Source organism: Chelmon rostratus, chromosome 22, assembly GCF_017976325.1.
Source record: "Chelmon rostratus isolate fCheRos1 chromosome 22, fCheRos1.pri, whole genome shotgun sequence".
In the NCBI taxonomy this organism is placed as follows: domain Eukaryota; kingdom Metazoa; phylum Chordata; class Actinopteri; order Chaetodontiformes; family Chaetodontidae; genus Chelmon; species Chelmon rostratus.
The window spans coordinates 10551620-10571315 of NC_055679.1; the positions used below are offsets into that span (position 1 = coordinate 10551620).

The 19696-nt window shown below is 43.0% G+C and overlaps 1 protein-coding gene across 1 annotated transcript; it reads left to right on the forward strand.

Annotated features, from left to right (window-relative positions):
- Window positions 1-1062: 1062 nt before the first annotated feature.
- rassf8b (Ras association domain family member 8b) lies at window positions 1063-19434 on the forward strand. The gene is made up of 9 exons (XM_041963875.1): window positions 1063-1399; window positions 9417-9586; window positions 11657-12007; window positions 12165-12370; window positions 12588-12791; window positions 13060-13134; window positions 13797-13919; window positions 14604-14730; window positions 15302-19434. Exons 2-9 carry the CDS (start codon window positions 9475-9477, stop codon window positions 15415-15417), a joined length of 1314 nt encoding a protein of 437 aa, XP_041819809.1. The 5' UTR covers window positions 1063-1399; window positions 9417-9474; the 3' UTR covers window positions 15418-19434.
- Window positions 19435-19696: the final 262 nt, after the last annotated feature.

A 19696-nucleotide genomic window follows, 5' to 3' on the forward strand; every position in this document is an offset into this window, starting at 1 on the left:
CTTGGAGATGCAAAAGATATACATTTATTTATTAATTTTCACACTTTCATAAAGTCATTTTTGTAAGAACATGTTTTAATCCACCAAAACACTGTGTAAACAAGACCATCTCGGGAAAAGGGAAATCCTCCTTCATACACCAATGTGCTTTGCTTATTTGCTTATTCCTGCTTTGATGGATGTTTGAGCGTCACTGTGCAGAATGACGTATGTGCAGAGTTTGACACTAGATGGCTGTTTTCACACTCATTTGCTGAACACAGAACATTTCTCCGCGTTCAACTTAAATGTAATTCGAAGGTGTGTGCATGTGAGCAGGATTTTGTGACACCGAAACCAGTTTGGGGCGAATATTCAACTTTTAAATATGTAATTGATGGACCGCATGGATTGAAATGGACTTTTCGGTGAAGTATAAGACATCTTCTGTCCAGTAGTTGCTGCACAGTCAAAAATAAGAGGTGCACAAGGCCCTGAAGATATAAAAATACCAGCTACATGTAACAGCAGTGGTTTTACTCAAGTAAAAATGCTTGCTTTCAATATTGAAGAAAGTTAAAACCAAGGTACAAAGGTGTTGGTCATTATCATTACTGATGCATTCATTTCTAGTTTGCATCACTTTAATGCTGCAGCTGGTCCAGATGGGGCTCACTTTAAGTCATTTATACAGTTTAGTGCCCGGTAGACTGTGAGTTTAAGTCTCATTTAACCCAGAATAATACATCATAACTTATATGTTGATTATATTTGTCATGATTAATCTAAAGTAATCAAATCAGTGTAATGGAGTAAAAGTATTTGCCTCTGTGTGGATGGTGCCATAGACAACACAGCAGTGTAAACTCCTTCACTGACACACACTTGTAGGAATATGCGCGACTCTGAAACACACAGTTTTTATCTCAACACAACCGTCTGATGCATCGACGCATCAACACCCTGCGAACCGCATCGCAGCCGAGCGGATCTCGGGGTCCATTCGCGTCGCCAAGTGCATTGCAGCTTTAACCGGTCCATCATGCCTTGCGGTGTCCCAGTTCAGCTACCCATGTAATTCACAACAAGCTCTGTGGTCCCCCCCTCAGCGACGGGCAGAGCGGCGGGCTGACGGGCACGGCTGCGGATGCCGAAAGAGCCCCGCGTCGGATGTCCAGCAGCCGGACGGACGCGTGTTTTCCACCCACACGAGCTGCTCGCGGCGCGGATCTGCGCGCACCGTTAACTCTGCCTGCGGGCGCGGCAGGAGCGACGCGGAATAAAAGGATCTCCCGCAAGTGGCCCGCATAACATGCCGCGGAAAGTAGCGGATTTCATCCCAGAGAGAAACACCGAGCCTACAGCACGGCAGAGGAGTGTTAAATGCTCTGACACACCGCGATCCGCTGCTGGGATAGAGGTATGTGGTTGTTATTGTACACACGGCGCTGAATGCGGCCAGGCGCCTCTACTGTGGCTTGAATGCGTCAGTTTAAAAGCTGCTGCCATTAAAACAAGGTTGAAGGGTATTAAACTGACCAGTTGCACCAGTTCATAATGAATTATCTTGTGTTATGTTTGTGAAGGGCAGGGAAACAGACAGGAGAGCTGATACGGGCTGATCAGCTGTGAGTTGCATAACTTTATTTTGCAGATGCATTGGTGTTTTCTCCTTTTCCTCTATTTTTAAACACTAATATGTGGCTGCAACTGTATAACCCACTTCATAGTTTTACAGAACGCATCCTCAGAAGGAGTGATACTGGTGTCCCTGAGCAGATTTTCCACATGGTGACATACCTGATCCATGAGCCAGCAGGAAGTGAGTGTGTGAGTGAGTGGTCAGTGTGTGAGTGGATCTGCTGAGCCCTGCAATGATGAATCTCCTAATAGAGTTTGGCTATAAGCGCTCACTCAGCAGTGGTTTTAATCAGAGTTCATACAGCAAGAAAAGTCCTTGAGGCACACGTGTGATGGAAGCAAGGGCAAAACTCATCCGCAGGCATGTTGTGTTTGGAGGAGGAATGCAAAATAACGATCACATTTCCTCTCTTAAAAGGTATGTTGTTATAGTTTTATCTGCTAAGCTGCGATGTTACCTGACCTTCATTTGCACAACATTTGGCTTCTGCAGGCTGTCTTTGTTGTGTTTGCCATCCTGTTTTTTTGTAGATGAGGAATTGTTTTCATTTCCATGTCTCATTCTGTTTGGTTTGTCTCTGATAGATGTTTAAAGATCATTTCTTGTCAATCAAAATGCGCTTTGACAGCATAGCAATGTTCTGCAAAGCTGTGCCCATCAGATCAGGGCTGCTAACTTGAAGCATCTCGTTATTATGTTCATTATCGGCTAATCTGCCAGTTTTTTCCTTGATTAATCGCTTCATCTTCTGGTGTGTAGGATGTTAAAAATACAGAAAAATGCCTGTCATAGCTCCTCATATTGCCTCACTTACAGTTTCTAAACCTGAAGACAAGGAAAAGCAGCCAATCCTAACAAATGAGAGGCTTTAACTTTGCTAAACATCCCATCCATTAGGGTCCCGAAGCCAAAAACTGAACATCCAGGCTCCATCCATCCAGTAAACATGTCATTCCATGTCGTCAATATTTGCCTTATCATCAGACCTATGCTCCCAAAGCAGAAAACTCTAATTTATCAGACTTTTCAGGTTAAATCCAGGCGAGTTTATCTTTCAACAGACCCCTCCCACCACCTCGTGGTCCGCTAAGCTCTGAGTCTTACAGGGTTAAAGGCTTATTGTCTCCAGCAAGCTGATTAGTTAACTTTTGAGACTGCAAGATGGCAGTTTGGTCAGCCAATGTCAATACGGTGATTGCTCCCAGCAGAAATATGATAAATATAAAGTTGAGTTAGACTTCAGCACTTTAACAACCTATTTCCACCTGTGCTTGTGAAAATTGGGACACATACCTGCCCACTGGATAAAAATGCCTGTCAAGTGATACATCCATTCATCTTGTAAAACGCCACTGCTTGTTTGTGCATAGGATTTTCTTTCTTTTTTTAAAAAAAAAATACATGAACGGAAAGCTGCTGTGTCTCATCACTCCCTGATCACTCATCTTATCCTGGCTTTTAATAAACCTGCAGCCACCTCACTCTCCTCAGCTGACAAAGCTGATGTAGAAGTAATCTTTAAAAGGCAGCTGCATGGAGCAGCATGCAACTGCATCCAGCACAGCACTCAGTTTAACACAAAGAGATGGAGGCAGGTTGAAAATTGGAAAGAAAAAGTGGAGGTTGTATTATTGATACAATATCATCAATATCTTTATCCGATTTCAGGCTAACAATGGTATAAAGTGGGAACAGCAGCATTTTCTCTAGGAATCATGTGTTAATATGCAGCATTAATAGCAGTGAGAAGAAACAGGATAAGTGAGGATGAGGGTCAAATCCTCATTTAATTTATGTTTTATGCTTGAAATACCTGCTGATGTTAGCATTTGTTGCGCATGGACTGCCATAAAATTTCGTACGAACATTCATGGTCCCCTCAGGATGAATTGTAACCTCACATTTTGCACATCAGGTCAAAATTGTACTTGGCTAATGTCCAGAAAACAGCAAAATTAACGATGTTCCCAACAACCACCCACACACTTTGTGTTCAGTGCTAATTAGCAGATGTTAGCATGCTAACACGCTAAACTATGATGGTGAACATGGTAAACGTTACACGTTAGCATGTTTGCTTTGCCATAGTGCGCATGTTAGCGTTTAGCTGAAAGTGCTACTGGGCCTGAGCGCTGCCTCACAGAGCTAGCTTAGCTGTAGGCTCTAGTCAGGCATTTAGTTTGGTTGTTAGCTTTCGATCTTCTCTAATAAGAACTGCTAGCATGGCTGTGGACTGTTCACACATACACTTTAGCTAAAACATCAGAAGGTTTATATTCACAGCACTGAACATTGTCGCAGTGTATTTCTTTTACCTTATTTCACAAAAAAAGTAATTTAGTTGAGTTGTATGTAGGCTAATAAATTAGCTGTGTATTTGTGTGCTTAAAGTACTTGTGAAGCCTCTTTCAAATGCTAACCAACTAGCTTGTGTTCGCAGGTTTGGCTAGCAACAGCACGTATAAAGATGACTTTAAGCTTTATAGGGTTATATGAACTGTATGTAGCTGGTCTGACTTAGAGATGACGGTTAATCTCCACCAGCCGTCCAGCTCTGAGGTGTTCCAGCGTCGCCTCACTTAATCCTGGGTTTGAGAAGCCCTGCTGTGGTGCACACCTCCATGTTTTCTCGCAGGCCCACATTGGGAGGACACAAAGAGGAAGTGACAGGAAAGCACGGGTTGCTTCTTAATTGTTAGCGATTGTTTGGTTGCCTTTCCCAGACCGTGCCCTCCAATCAATCCAGTCATCTGTGTAAGGCTCGGACAAAGCCAGAGCTGTGTCACCATGGTGAGGGATTGTTTGCATGCAGTCATGCCGCTAGCCATGTGGGCTCGCACACACACACACACACACACACACACACTGCAGCATGCCCTTTTGTCTGTGCACCACTTGTTTCAGGGGACCCCCTCCTGCCGCCTCAGCCTCCTCGTTGCTTTAAAAACCGGCCTCTGATTGCATCATGGTCTGTTGTTGAGCCGCTCGCCACAGCTGCTGCTTTAAAATGTCACGTCTTCCACGAAGTTACTCAAATCACATTTTCAGGTGCTATTTCTGACATACCAGCATCGTGCTCAATGAATTAGTGTAATTCAAAACACCCTGAACGAAATTCAATAAGTGCAGTTGAGTGTGCTATTTTGAGGCACCACTTGTTTTCTTGTAATTAAGAGTATTTAAATACACTTTTTGGTACTATTACATGAAGTATGTTGTTAGTATGTCAAAAATAGCATACTTGAAATACATAGTTCACATGAGCTCACATGGAAGTATTTACTAATGTTGTTAAATTAAGCGCAATTTATTATTATTTTTACAAGGCATGTCTTTAGCACAATTTACATTTGTGCTATTGGAATATAAAGGTGCAGGTGAATTTATTTTTGCTCGAAAATTTTTTGGCAATTAATGACGACATTATTCTGCTGTGTTTGTTGTTGGTAGGCTGCTGAAGAAGTCAGCCAGGGTCAGGGGTTCAAACCTGATCAATGAGTTTGTTGAAGTTTAATTAAGTGATGGACTGAGAGAGCACTGGACTTAAACAAGGCAGGAAATGAACTCTGGTGGGTATTTTGCATTTAAACCCAGACTTGCAGTTGGTGTGATATTGAATCATGTATTTGTGCCTTTGAAGCTCATCTCAGGGGTATTATAGGAGCTTTCCGTGGCATTTCTGTGCTGATCTGTCTTATATGTATTTCCTCAAACATGGATGGTAATTTATATGAAACACTGACTTGCCACGGCGGGACCCCTCCCTAACTCTGCCTTCTTGTGGCATCCTGAGAATGAAGCTTCAGGAGATGCAGACTGAAGTCACCACTAAGTTTAGCTCGGTGGTTCATAGCCCCGACGACACAGTGTTCCTCAGGTCTGAAACCAAATGGCTGCAGCAAAAGTTCCACAGCAAGGATTTGTCCTGATAGCAGCAGGCTTTCACACTCCCATCATCTCTTTCCCCGCTTCACCACAACCAGAATGAATCCCGCTTAGCTCCATCTCCTCTACCGACTCTTACAGCTTTCAGAAAAATCCAGTCTGTCTCTCTTTCTCCTTCTCATTGCTGCTGGTTGCCCTATTTTGTTATTTAGCCATTTGTGCTTCCACTCCTTGAGGGCACACTGCATGAAAGTGGAAGCTAATGCAAATCCTGGAAGCTCCAGTAAAATGAAAATGCTAATACGCTAACTCTGCTATTGTAAAAGGGACGGCATTTTAATTTTGACAGTTTTGGGGCTTGCGTGGAACAACGGACAAATTGTTTCATAATGTAGTCGGCAGTCTAATTTCACATGTTCTGAAATTGTTAAGTTTTTTTCAGTTTTGTCATATCGCAAGGCAAATAAATAGCTAACGCCAGCACGCTAACATGCTTACAGTGACAAAGCTAACAGGAAGATGTTTAGCAGGTGTGTTTACAATCTTAGTTTAGCATGTTTTGCTAATAGGCGCTAAACTACAGCTAAGGCTAATGGGAATGTGGTAAGTTTTGCCAGCATTTGGTCATACATTTTGGATAACGTCAAAAATACACACACCCTCACACTGATTAAATTCAATTTTAAGGCTAAACAGACACTAAATGTATCTGCCGCAGGTCTGTCTGTTGGCTGGAGCTGTAATGCCTCACCGGGTGAACTTGTCCTGGACTCTCCGTGAATGGATTACTTCGTGAAGGATTCAGTATGCGGTTGGAATGTGGTGCATTGAGTTTGTCTGTTTATTAAACTGTGACTAACGGGCAGGGAATTTCCTACAGCCACAGCACCTTTCCCACAGGTTCGGAGCGCACACACTGTGGAGACGTATAGCTCAGCCTGACACTGAATATGGCAGTATACATTCACAGTGAACCAAAATAGAAGCACACATGTTGTAGCATGCTAATTTGTGTACGCCCGTATGATTTATTTATTCACACTCTGGCAGCGGGTGCTTCAAAGTGACTGTAATTTCTATCAAAGGCATAACCACAGAGGAAGTAGAGGTAGTGTGATGAAAATTCAGAACAATAACGGCAACAGCTGACGCCACGGAGGTGGCTGAGGGGTGGCAAACGTCGCAGTGATTTAAGTGTTGGTAATTGCTATTAGGGTAATCAAAGCTTGTTTCCTCAAGGAAGAGCACTGCAGTGGTGGTGTTGTTGGAGTTGGTGTGCAAGGAGTTCGATTAGTTGGACATTGATGAGCTTGAAGCCGGTGTGGCGTGACGTTCCCAGGCCACAGCTTCTGCATCCTGCTTACTTCAGCTCATACGCGGTAGGTACAAGATTTTGATTCCCAGCAAAGTCACCCATTGAGCTCATCTGGGTGGCTGTTCCACCATCACGGATCTAAGTATAAAAACTTCAGCCTGCCGCTCAGTTCGTCTAAAGGCTGTTTGAACATCTGCTGCTTCTGCACAGCTGGCTGCCAGAATCCAACCTGCATATGTTGTGATATTTGTGTCAGAGGTCCAGTGGGAGCACGTGAGTCGAGGAATGAAATTAATTGCACGTGCAACAAAAGAACAACACAAGAAAACATGTTAGTGAGATCAGTTTTGACCTAATGTTTTGTAGTTTAGATGGTCATGTCTGATATTGTCACGGGGCCACGGCTCGTGTGCACTTGCCAAAGAAGTGTCTCCAAGGATCTGAATCATCTTTTAATTAAATTTGACTGCTGGTGGGAAAGGACACTCAAAGCAGTCCTTACGTGGTATCCTGCCCTGCCAGACTCTGTTGTAAACATTAGTCATTTTAACCATTTTTGTAAAAGCAAATGTGCATGATTCCCAGCATTGCTTCAGTTCTGCTTTCACCTTTAATTTATGAGCATTTGCATATCTAAATCTCTCATTGTTAGTTATTTATTTGTTTGAATGAAGTGAAAATGAATTTGCTGCAGCTTTTCTTACTCTCTGCTTTTATGATGACCTCAGTATGGCTTTTCACATCGATGTGTCCATAGCAAGCGTGTGTATACAAATCAAATGTGCGTATCCATGTGTGAGCGAGCCAGAGGGAAAGGCTAGGTTTGCAAGCTTGTGTCAACTGGCTCTTCCTCCTGGATAAAACCTCAGTGTGATTTCAGTATCACTCATCGCTGAACAAACATCGTATCACCGCATTTCAACCCCAGCTGTGAAAACTTTAATGCGTCAGCATGTCATCTGTTAGGATGCTGTTTGTTACGAAACCATGTCAGAGACCTTTTGCTAAGCTGACAGCAGATGTAACTCAACAAGTTTTCTCAGAAAAACTCTTCAAGGCTTTCTGCCTGAACTACCACCAAAATCAATAAATGAGTTGCTTTGTTTTTCATCCCTTATGTGTTTGCAGTCTTTCTTGTTGCAAGCCTTCTACTCTTGTTTTCACTCAGCTTCTTTGCTTTGTTTATCCATCTGTTCCTCTACTGTTTCACCTTCATTCCGGCTTTTTTCTTTACTTTTACCGTCTGCCCTTTCTTCCCTGTTCCCCAGTTATTCATGGGTATAGTCTCATTGACTGGGCTGTAACAGGCGTCTGGGTTCAGATGCATCCTGCAGTATCTGTCTACAGTAACAAATCACCCTGCTTTCCACCAAAGGCAGGCCTTGCCCTCACCAGATGCCTTCAGTGCAAAGGAGTGTGCAATTTAATGCAGTCTCAGTGGGAAAAGGCCTCAAGGGGGGGCAGTAGTTAAATTGCAGGAGGATTGGGAGTCCCATTCCAGCTGTGATGAAGATGGAAGGCGCCTAAATTGTTAAGGGAGGCCTCAAGCGATATGTAAGTCAAGGATCAGAGCTGAGCTGATGGCCCGGTCAGGAAAAAGGAGGGCTGCTGCCCAGTGGGGTTGCAAAAGTCTGAGCATTAGGCACCAGCTCCTTCACTGCTCTGTTGCACTGGCCCGCTGTCGTGGCCTTGCCAGGTTCGTAATGACTGCCTCGCTGCTGAGGTGCTTGTGTCAGCAGTTTGAAATGGCTCTCGTTCTGCGTGCATGCGACCGCTTTCCTGCACTGACACCAGCAAATGAAAAATGTATTGGATGAGGCCTGTTAGACGGCCACAATCACTGCACCACAAGTGTGTTCTTGCAGCAATTTATCAGCAGCGGTACAGGAAACTACTTCAAAACAACAAGCGTTGGAAGTTGTTTGCAGGAAGCTGGTGTCACCCATGTGGTGCCTGCTTGATGTTTTTACAAAGATTTTAACTCTTTCCATCCATCTGTGTGTTGTCCAGTGGTTGTAAAGTAATTCTGTGAAGTGAAGGAAATAGCAAATTGAAACATGAGGTTGGGGCTGTGAATCGTAGAGGAAATATATTGTGATGATATGATCGTATTGTGTTATTACTTAATAAAATTAGTTTGGCCAAAATGATTTCAAGTCAACTGTAATTAAAACAAGACAAAATCAGTAATTAAAACTATATTGACTTATAATTATATTATCTCATATAATCACCTTATAAAGTTGATTTGGCTAACATGTAAGCAGACTGTTCACTTTTTATAAATCCAGCAGACAACGTTGCCTTCAGTTTGGGGTTGTGGTGAATATAACTTCAATATTCACTCTCCTTTTAGCTCTGGTTCAGTCTCCACCAACCTGAGCATGACAGGAATATGTTCCACTGTTTGTCTGTCTGCTGTTTAGTACGCTGATGGGAACTGCAGAGCTGGGGGATAATTCTCTGTAGATTTGTCACTATGAGCGACCCTTTCACAGTACACAGTCATTTGATTCATTGTTAATCGATAAGTATAGATAAGGGCATAGTGTATAACACAGTTCACTTCACTAAGCTGTTCTTGTTTCCTTTAAGGATGGACAGAGAACATTATTAGCACCCTCTTGTGGTGTGGAGGAATGAAGGCCTCTGGATGAAGGCCATGGAGCTGAAAGTGTGGGTGGACGGAGTGCAGCGCATCGTGTGCGGGGTCACAGAGTTCACTACATGCCAGGAAGTGGTCATTGCTTTGGCACAAGCCATTGGTAAGTAAGTCAGTAAGTAAGTGAATAAAGCTTTATAAATGTATATGCTTCACACACAAAAAGATGAAAATGAATGAACAAATTAGGTAAAAATACAATAAAAAACACAGCATTCCAATCTACGAAAATATAAAAGGCCAACCAATAACATGCAAAGACCACCACCAAGAAGAGTAGATAGAACACTGTGAGATGAAATCCTCTCTACCTGGCTCCTGTGCTGAGAAACTTAAACTAAAGTGGTGTAAGTGATATTTTGTCCAACATAAATCCCTGTGGGGATTTTCTGTGATGTGGGGAGGGTCCAATATTGGCCAGGCAGGTTGTCAGACATACTGGAGATGATAAATTGCAGTAAAATGAAAAGTGACTAGAGGGCACAAAGAGATTTTCACCATAAATGGGCTGCACAGAATGAGATGAGTCATGCTGCAGACTTTGGTTTATCGACGTGCTGTACAGTTGCAGAGAAATAAGTTGACACTCTGGCTCTGGTTGTCATTGCATGGATTGTGCTGTACACATAGCTTTTTGCATCCAGGACCTTAAGAATAGAATTTCTCCAAAATGAGAGGTGTGCACGGATTTCTAAAGGCATTTCTCAGTAGCCTCCACAGACAGATTTTTCTCAGAGTTAAAACATGTGTCTTTCCCAGTGACAGCGTAACAGGAGTTATGGCGTTCACTGTTCTTTGTGTTGCTTTTGCCTTTTGTCCAGGGCAGGACACTTTGATGTGAATGGCTAAAGTGATGAATGCACCTCTTTTACAAGGACCCTTACTGTGAAGGGGGTGATGGTAGGACGGGCGCTGTTTTACTGTTATCTATATGTGTACAGACAAGAATGCAGGCATGCACACACACAGAGCCCTGAACCATTAGTGTAGTCCTTTTCCCAGCACAATCACTGTTTGTTGAGTTGAGTTTCCCACTGTAAAGTTCTTTCACCAAACATGCTGGTAAAGGTCTTTGAAGCTACCAGTGCTTCACAAGCGTGGGAGAGTCATGAACGAATTCAGTCAATCAGTTCTTGCAACACACATTGAACCTAATTTTGAAGGTTTTTGAAAGCGGGCTTACTCTAACTTCTAAACACTGGGAGTTTACACCATGACACACACAAATACTATGAAGTCAGACAGTACAAAGCCATTAAGTGACTCACTTTACAGGACAGAACAATGGGTGTTGTCAGCATAACAATAAATGTAAATTGTGTTGATTTTAACTCGTGCACAAGGGGGACAAGAATAGATCCTTGAGGAACACCACAGGTCAGACGGACCTCCCAAGGAGAGAGCAGTACCAGAGAAGGTTTTACTGAACAAACATGAGCTGAAGTAGTCTGAGCATCATTCCTGTTGAAACATTTTCTAAGCAATTGATTCAATTTGAGGGACTGTGTCAAACATTTAAAACTGAACAGTCTCCACCGTCAGCTCCCGATGCTCCCGTATGAGTGATCCAAAGTCCAACACGTCAATCAAAAGTATAACACGTCAAAGCCAAGATACTTATCTCCAACAGGGTCCCAAGATCGTAAGACAGACATAAAACATGTAACAAATTTTAACAATACTCTCTTGAAGCCAAATCAAACATCGGTTCAAACTACTTTCAGACCGTCAAACTCTCTCTGAAACTTTAAATTAGGAATTGTGCTTTGGATTTCAGATCTGTCTCATCTTAAAGGGTTAAAGCCCCAAAATTTGGTTTCAAATCTCATACTTTTCTCTTAATTGCTCATTTATAAAGCAGCAAAGTCTCAACTCTTCTGCATCATCAGAAGATGGCCATTGACCAGGAAAAATAACAAAACAACCCCACAGCTGACATCACATTTAAATGTTGCCAAATACCGATTGGTGCATGATGACATCACCTGCTTCAAAATAAGAAGAAAAAAAGAAATACATAAAATCTTTCTGTTCAAATTGAGCTGGTTTAGTGTTCGTGTTGGACCTCAAAACTCATAGGAAGTACCTGATTGAGAAAATCAGGACCTTTTAGGTTGTTGAGAAATATCTGTAATGAAGCGCTGCGTGTATCAAACTCTTTGTTTTGTCCCAGGACGCACCGGCAGGTACACTTTGATAGAGAAATGGCGTGAGACAGAACGTCACCTGGCTCCGCATGAGAACCCTGTGGTGTCCCTCAACAAGTGGGGTCAGTATGCCAGCGACGTCCAGCTCATCCTCCAACGGACCGGCCCGTCCGTTAGCGAGCGGCCCACCTCTGACGGGCAGGCTCGTGTCCCGGAGCGCGGCTTCTACCGGCAGAGCCTGCCACCTCTGGCTAAGCTCCGCCCGTCAGGGGCAGACCGCTCGCTCAAAAGAAGGGAACCCAAACGCAAGTCTCTGACCTTCACCGGGGGGGCCAAGGGTCTGCGGGACATATTTGGGAAAAGCAGAGATGCTGAAGGTAGAGTGTTTTTTTAAGTATATTCAAGCTTACTGTTGTGAGTAATAGTTGTGCGTCTCCTGGTTGCTCCTGCTCTTCCCCTCCCTCCCTCCCTCTATGCGTTGACTTGTCAACAATCCAATCACTGTCCTTTCATCTCCCACCCACATCCATCCAGCCAAACAGCCCCAGCAGCGCGGTGTCAGCCTGAACCTGCGCAGGGTTGGAGGTGATGGAGTAGCATCTGTACCTGGGAGTCCAGCCAGAGAGCTGAGCCGGCTGGTGCAGCTGCAGAGAGACAAACTCCAGGCCCTGGAAAGCCGTCTGCTGGGCTGCGAGGCCGAGCTGCGAGACTGGGAGGAGTCCGCTGGCGAGGCTAATGAAGTGAGTACAACCACAGCTGCCAGCGCCATTACTTACAGGAAAAGATGATGTGTATAGATCTGCACTATAAACCCTCCTGTCTTCAGATCCGTTAAGCTCTACGCTGAGTTCACGCCTGTTCCAGCTCTGTAACATCTTTTATTTCTTTACTATGTTTTCTTTAGTAAGTATTTTATACACTCTTTGTGGGAAGTTGAACCACTTTTCATCTAACCAGGGAGGAAACCTGGAGGAGGAGCTGCTGCTTTTAGAGCAGCAGGTGAGAAGGAACGATGCAGAGATGGAGGAGGAGGAATTCTGGCTGAACGAGCTGCAGATTGAGCAGGAGAGCGAGCGGCAACTCCGGCAACAGCTAGCCGAGCTGCAGGGTGGTGTACGCGACTGCGAGGCCAAGCTCTCAGAGTACTTAGCTCGCATACAGGTGAGCCTGGCATCGTAAACTCCACTGCATGCTGATTTACTGGGTTTATAAACAGCATGGAAACTTTTACTAATTTGTGAAATCTCTCTGTGGATCCTCACCCACAACTGATAGTAAAGCAAAAGCAAGTGGTGGTAATTGGAGTGGTAAATTGTGAAACTGAAAAGATTTCCGGCTGCATAAGAAAACAGAATTACTATTGATTTTCTGTGAAGATTATGTTCCTGCCAGTGCTTCCATAATATTTATTATCCATCATGTGGCTTAGAGCATGGAGGCAGGCCTGGACCAGGAGCGGCTGCAGCAGGAGGCCGAGCTCAACCAGAAGGTCAATGAGGAGGAGGTACGGCGGTGTGCACACTGAGATCACAGCAATTCAGCAAACAGCTGGGGACCCTCCGAGTGTCGGTCACACAAAACCAGACGGAAATTTCTTTCAAGCTCATTTTATTTCACATTATCCACAAGTAAGAAAGTAGAACATGCGGACCATGCAGCAAAATGTCGCATTTAAACAAATCAGTGTCAGCTGTACTTTGCGTTCAGCCCCAGCTAGCATTTGTTAGCAAGCTAAGCTAAGGTAAACGTGGTAAACACAACCTGGTCAACATCAGCGTGTCTGCATTGTCACTGCAACCATGCTGGCATGCTAACGTTAGCATTTAGGTCAAAGCACCAGCCTTGGCAAGCCTAAGTACAGCCTCCCAGAGCTGCTAGCATAGCTGCAGGCTCTTAGTCTGTTCATACACTTAGATTGGTTTCCATCTCTCCAGTTACAGCATGAACAGCAGTTACAGCAATCTGATAACAAATATCTTCTTTAGTGAAGAAATGTATAGCTACAAAGTGGCCTTAAACATGACTAAATGTTGGAAGTTCTAAGCACATTAAAGCGCGAGAGTCCTCCTACATCTTTACTATGAGGATTATTTACTTTTGCCCATCTCTCCTGACAAGCTGTGGTGAGCGTTGGCTTTCTCTCTCCGCTTCCCTTCTGAATTTCAGATGCAGGCGCAGCTGGAGAAAGTGAGGGCTGAGCTGGAAATGCAGGGCCAACACACAGCGCGGCTGGAGAGCAGCTGCAGGGCGTTGGAGCGCTCACTTGGCCAGTCCAGCAAGAGATTACAGGTCAGCTCACATCCTACTGTTTAGCATCTTTGTTTTGTTCTATAGCCTCAAAATTGTCAGGAATTTTAAAGCACCCTTGGCAGTTACGTGTGGAGGATGCTCTTTTAGGAAATGTTTTAAAAATGCTCATTTATAAAAGCCGGATAAGTTTGGCGCTGTGGTGCGTTTGAACATCCAGTCTCCTGCACACAGGTGGAACCATTGAAGTCTAAGCTCATTAAGTTGTGGGCAGTGAAGCAAAGTTTAATCTCTGGCTTGCAGGGATGTGCAGCGGCTCCTTGGCTGCATGCATCCTAGTATGAAGTGCTCTACGCACAAGCGAGGTCCAGTAGGGTGTGGGAAGCATGAGGTAATGAGAAGGGGATGGGAGCATTCTTCGCCTGATTAGAGAGGGGCCTGAATAAGTACACAATCCCTCGCCTGCAGTTGCGTAACCATCTGGGAGCTAACTCTTCTCTTTAGCTGTCTCATCTGGGTTAGGACTTCTGCAGAGATCCTGAGCATCCACCTCAGTTACAACATGTAAATGTAGATTCAGATTAGATACAGCAGCTGAATCTGTGTATGCTGTCAGCATGTTCCTGTATCAGCAAGCACAAGACCCATTTCTGGAGTAATTTCTGTAATGCACGTGGTCTTGCAAAGACCTAATTTGGTTGGCGTGGTGTTTTTTTTCTGTTACAGGAGAAGGAGCAGGAGCTGGAGCAGCTGACAAAAGAGCTACGACAGGTCAACCTGCAGCAGTTCATTCAGCAGACTGGTACCAAGGTCACCGTGCTGCCTGCTCAGCCTACAGGAGAACACGACAACGGCATGTACACACACATGCACACACACACACACACACACACACACACACACACACACACACACACACACACACACGTACACAGACCAACACCAGCAGAGACTCCATGACCTGCCACGTTACCATCACCTTGTTGAAAAGTTCAGATCACAGCTAACCACATTTGGACTGCTTTGCATACAGCGTTGTCTTCACATGTGTGTATACACAGTGCCACCCTGTGGTCATCCTGAGAACGACAGGTTAGGCTGTAGACTTGAGCTGCCCAGGCAGGACTGTCGTGCCATACCAGCTTAAGTCTGTAACCCCATTACATGGACCAAATCACTAGCGGCCCTGAAAGTGCTGCAAGACCTTCACAGCAATTCAAAAGGAAAAGCCCTATTTTCATTTTCAAAAGAAAAAATCCCCCCAGAAGGTTTTGGGTTTTCTCAGTTCGCTTCTTGCTCAGTTTGATATCCTTGTTGATTCTAGAGCATCGTTGTCCTAGATGGAGCAGAATATCATGCTAGATTGTGTCATGTCGAGTGTCCCCTGATGGCTTCCTCTTGTTTTGTTGTGTTTCTTGCTACAGAAGTGGAGTCTGGCTCTCTGAAAAGACTCGGCTCTTCTCGCCTCTTACCGAGCGACCTTCGCACTCTTCAAAGCACCGTGTCCTCCATCCTCAACCCTGAGGGGATCTACGTTTGACCCCCAAACTGTGTCCAGGAGACGTTACTGTCAACAGCACTGTTACGAGGACTGTTCCTGTGACTGGAGGACCCACAAATTGACTTCCCAAACTGCTGAAATGCGCTTAAGCAAGGCACCGAAACAAACCCAGCTCTAGGAACACAATAAGTGTGGAGGATGCTGGCAGAAACATTACATGGAGGATGAGTGAGGGCATCACAAAAAAAAACAAAACTCACAAGAAGACCTCCATCTGTTTTGCGTCTTTCCTGCACTACTTCCTCTTCCATCTTACTGGGACTGAGACTCAAACTGATGTCAATATCCATTTGCAAACATTTAATCTAGTGTCTGGGTGAGTGAGGATTCCTCTTCAGTCACTCTCAGTCTACAAAAGCTCCATTTTCACAGATTACAAAAAAAAAACAACTACTACAAGCCAGCAGACGATTTTTTGTTGACTGAGAAGGCTTCAGCCAAACGGTGCAGATAAACAGTTTTTATGTTGTACATCCTGAACTGGAGAGAATTTCAGGATGCAAAGTTTTGGACACATATAAACATAATCCATGCACGAGCATGCACCAACACCAACACCACACCTGTGCTATAACCACAGCCATATCTGATTGCCTTACTCTGGTGTTGTAAAACCAGTCTAATGATAAAACAGAACTCAAGGTAGCTACTGAACTATGCGCCATACGAATAAAAATACCTAGCGCCAATTCAGGTGATGCCTAGTTAAGGTAACTGATGTCACTATAACTCAACGTTGGCTCTTTTTCTTTCAAGTTTTGTATTGATTTTAAGCAGGAGTAAATTTGCGTCATATTTTTTGTGTTTGAAAAAAATGGAGAATTCTCTCTCCAGAAGAAAATAGATGGCGCAATGTCATCAACAGATGTGCTTGGTGAAATAGTTTGGCTCTGGGTTCAGTTTTGGTGCACATGTGGTGCAGAGCCATTAATCTCCTCTTTGTTTCAGTTGAACCCGTCAGTTTCAGTTGAACGGAGTGATGAGCGATGACAGAGGCCTTAAAGCCTCGAAAAATATGCCAACAATGATTTCATACCCAGTCTGACCACCAGGTGGCGACAAAACATATATTATCCAGACAGGTGAAAGTTAACTGTGTGAAAGTTACTCCTGGTTGGATATTATCTCTTTATTCATTTTCATGGGTCATTTATGACTGTGCATTTTTTTTTTTTTTCTTGGATGAAAGCCTCACTTGAGCTTTCAGTGTATAATCTGAGGTACCACTTAGATCATAGGGCAAGTACCTGACATGTGTACATCAGGCAGGGACAAACACACACTTCTCAGAACAGCATCATGCCAACATACTGTATGCTTTCAGTTCAATCTGATTTTTAACATTTTAATGAACTAAAGATGTCTCATATGAACCAAAGCTAGTGTTAAAAACATCAATAGTTAGATGAATGTACTTTTTTATACGTATGCAACCTATGCCCGTGAAGTGTACTGTCTGAGTCCAACAGTAGTCGCATATATTTTCTGAGCAAAACTCAGACATCTTCTTTTCTTTACAGGCTGAAACACAAAACAATGAAGCTGCAATTTCACAAATGTCTGGTTGTTACTGAACTGACCCATTTCTGATAACTTATCCATGCAGAATAAAAGGAGATGTTTCTGGGTTTCTGGGATGAAGCTGACACGAACTGCATGAGAATATATGGGCTCAAATGAGGGTCAGTAAGCTGTTGATCTTGAACTAATTTAAGTATGTGGTTGTATATCAGACATGTCAGAAAAACTCAGTCGTGAAAAAAAATTTGATTGTCTGAATAATATTTTATCAACAGTACATGCACATAAATGCACACACACATTTAAGTTATAAGTGCACATTCTGACCCTGCTTTGGGCTGTAAAACTTCCCAAGTATGAATTGTAGTCCCAAATTACACTCAGTTTACTGCTGAGTCTGTACTCAAATTAGTAATTTAGTTATTTTATAGTTTCAGATTCTGAATACACACTACAATCAACAGATAAATTCTGATGTATTATTATAGATTAAGAACTTAGAAAGTAGTTAAATTGAGCCTCAGCTTTAGCTGCAACATTAAAGTGATGCATACATTGATTATATCAGCAGTTATAATCCGATAGTATAATACACAGTACACTATTATGAAATGTGCCATTCTGCAAAAGGAGTACTTTTGTTTAAATTGCATAAATTGAGCAAAAATTGAGTTTTGTTCAAGTAAAGCTTGTATTTCTACTCTGAGGTAATGCTACTTAAGTAAAAAAATCCAGAGTATATGCCAAATTCTCAACATCTACAGATCTTTTCTACCCATTCCCAAACTTTCTGAGTTTTTTCCGCAGGTTTTTAAAGCGTGATGTACAACCACAAGCTTTGAAAATATTTCTGAACATCATCTCACACGCTCAATATCTTATTGACCCTCATAAGAAGAAGCTTGAACTGTGAATGCACGATAACAAAGTGAACTGCTCCCTCCAGTGTGAAGCATCTCGCTTCACGGTTTGCACTGCAGTGCAAAAGATACCCGGAGGAATTCACATCACAACTTGGCAAACTATTCACAGAAATTGTTCAGTGACAGAAGTTTTTCTCACCCTCCGCTTCCCTCAGTATGCAGTATTATCGTCATGGCAACAGCTTCAGCCGTGACACGGAGACTGTAACCCGCTAATAAAGGAATCACAGCTCTGGCTGACTGAAAGTTTTGAATAATGGCATGCCTTACTGAAAAAAAATGTAAATAATGTCTACATATCACATCAGTCAGTGGACTATTTTTAAAGTAGATTGAAGTCTGAAATATGCAGAGTCCTAGAAAGGTTCTAGATTTTAATGCTGCCGTTCAACAGGCAGCTCTGCGTGCATGCAATGTGTGTGATTGGTTTATTTGGACTCCCAATTAGTAGCTACCAAGGATGCAACAATTCATCTGTGATTAATTTTATTTTTGGTTTGTTGTGTCCCTTCTTGCCTTGTTGACATTTACACTGATGGAGAGCTGAGGTTAGGTAAAGAGCAAGCAGACAGCTGAGTGCATACTATCAGACAACGGCAACAATTGCAGATTATTCTCTTGCCTTTTCATTTAATTCTGGCAAAGATAACATATATGGATGTAAAAGAGGTCCATGTTGCATTGAAACATGACATGGCGTTTACCGACATCGCCGGCTGTATCTTTTTCCTGCTTCACGCTTTCAGACGTTGCCAATGATTGGTTTCTGTTGTTTTGCCATCAATGGTGCTTCTAAATAAAAGTGCATATAGAAATGAGATGATGGAGCCATTATGAAAACAGCCATCAAGTGGCTTTGAAAGCTATTGTAGAAACGCCGCAGCTCAGGGATATTTCAAGACACAGAATTACTCCGACAAGAATGGGCAGAAAGTAATTATGGATAAATGCTGTTCATGATGTCTCAAGCCATTTGACAAGTTAGATCGCGTATTTGCTCTCATGGAGACTTGAGCGCCGTTTGACAAGTTTAACATGTGGCATTTTGGCTCCTAGATACAACACCACGAATGTAACTGAAGCAAGGATTTTGTTCTGAGAGCGATGGATATGAAAAGTAAAGTGTTTCTCTTGGCTCTTGATTCATGTTGACGCTGGCCCAGTTTTTGCCTCTTGTGTCTACATGAGAAGCACAAACTGGGGCTAGTTGAAACAACTGCGTTTCCAATGTAATCCTGTTCATTGAAGCGCCCTCAAAGCACGCTTCACTGTATACATCCTGCTATTTAGATGAACTGTGCTCGGCTAACATCACTGACTTGCACTAACTCAACATTTAGACAAGTTATTGTGTATTAGAAATGTTATAATTTTGTATTGTTTACTTACAAATTCACCTACTGTATTTTTTAGCTTTCAGAATTTAACAGATTTTCTTCTCTGGATCATTGTTCAGCCACCATGTATCAAATACATGAAAATCAAATTCAAGAATAATGTAAAGTATATAAATAAATGAATAAAATATATTTAAAAAGATGCCAGAAATGAATAAACAGCGCTATACAGTGGTCAATATTGTGTTTGTTTTATTTGTGATTGCATTTTAGATTTCTGAGAGAGGAAACAGGCTGTACAGAATTATCATCATCATCCCAGTAACGTGTGAACTCGTCAAACTAAAGTAATTAAGGCCTTAACACTAGATTTTTAGATAAAACCTGCTTTTGCAAGCTAAGCCCCACCACTCTCAGCTACTGTTGCTATGCCTTTCAAGCTCGCAGTGCTAACGGTGGCAGATTTACCACCAGAAA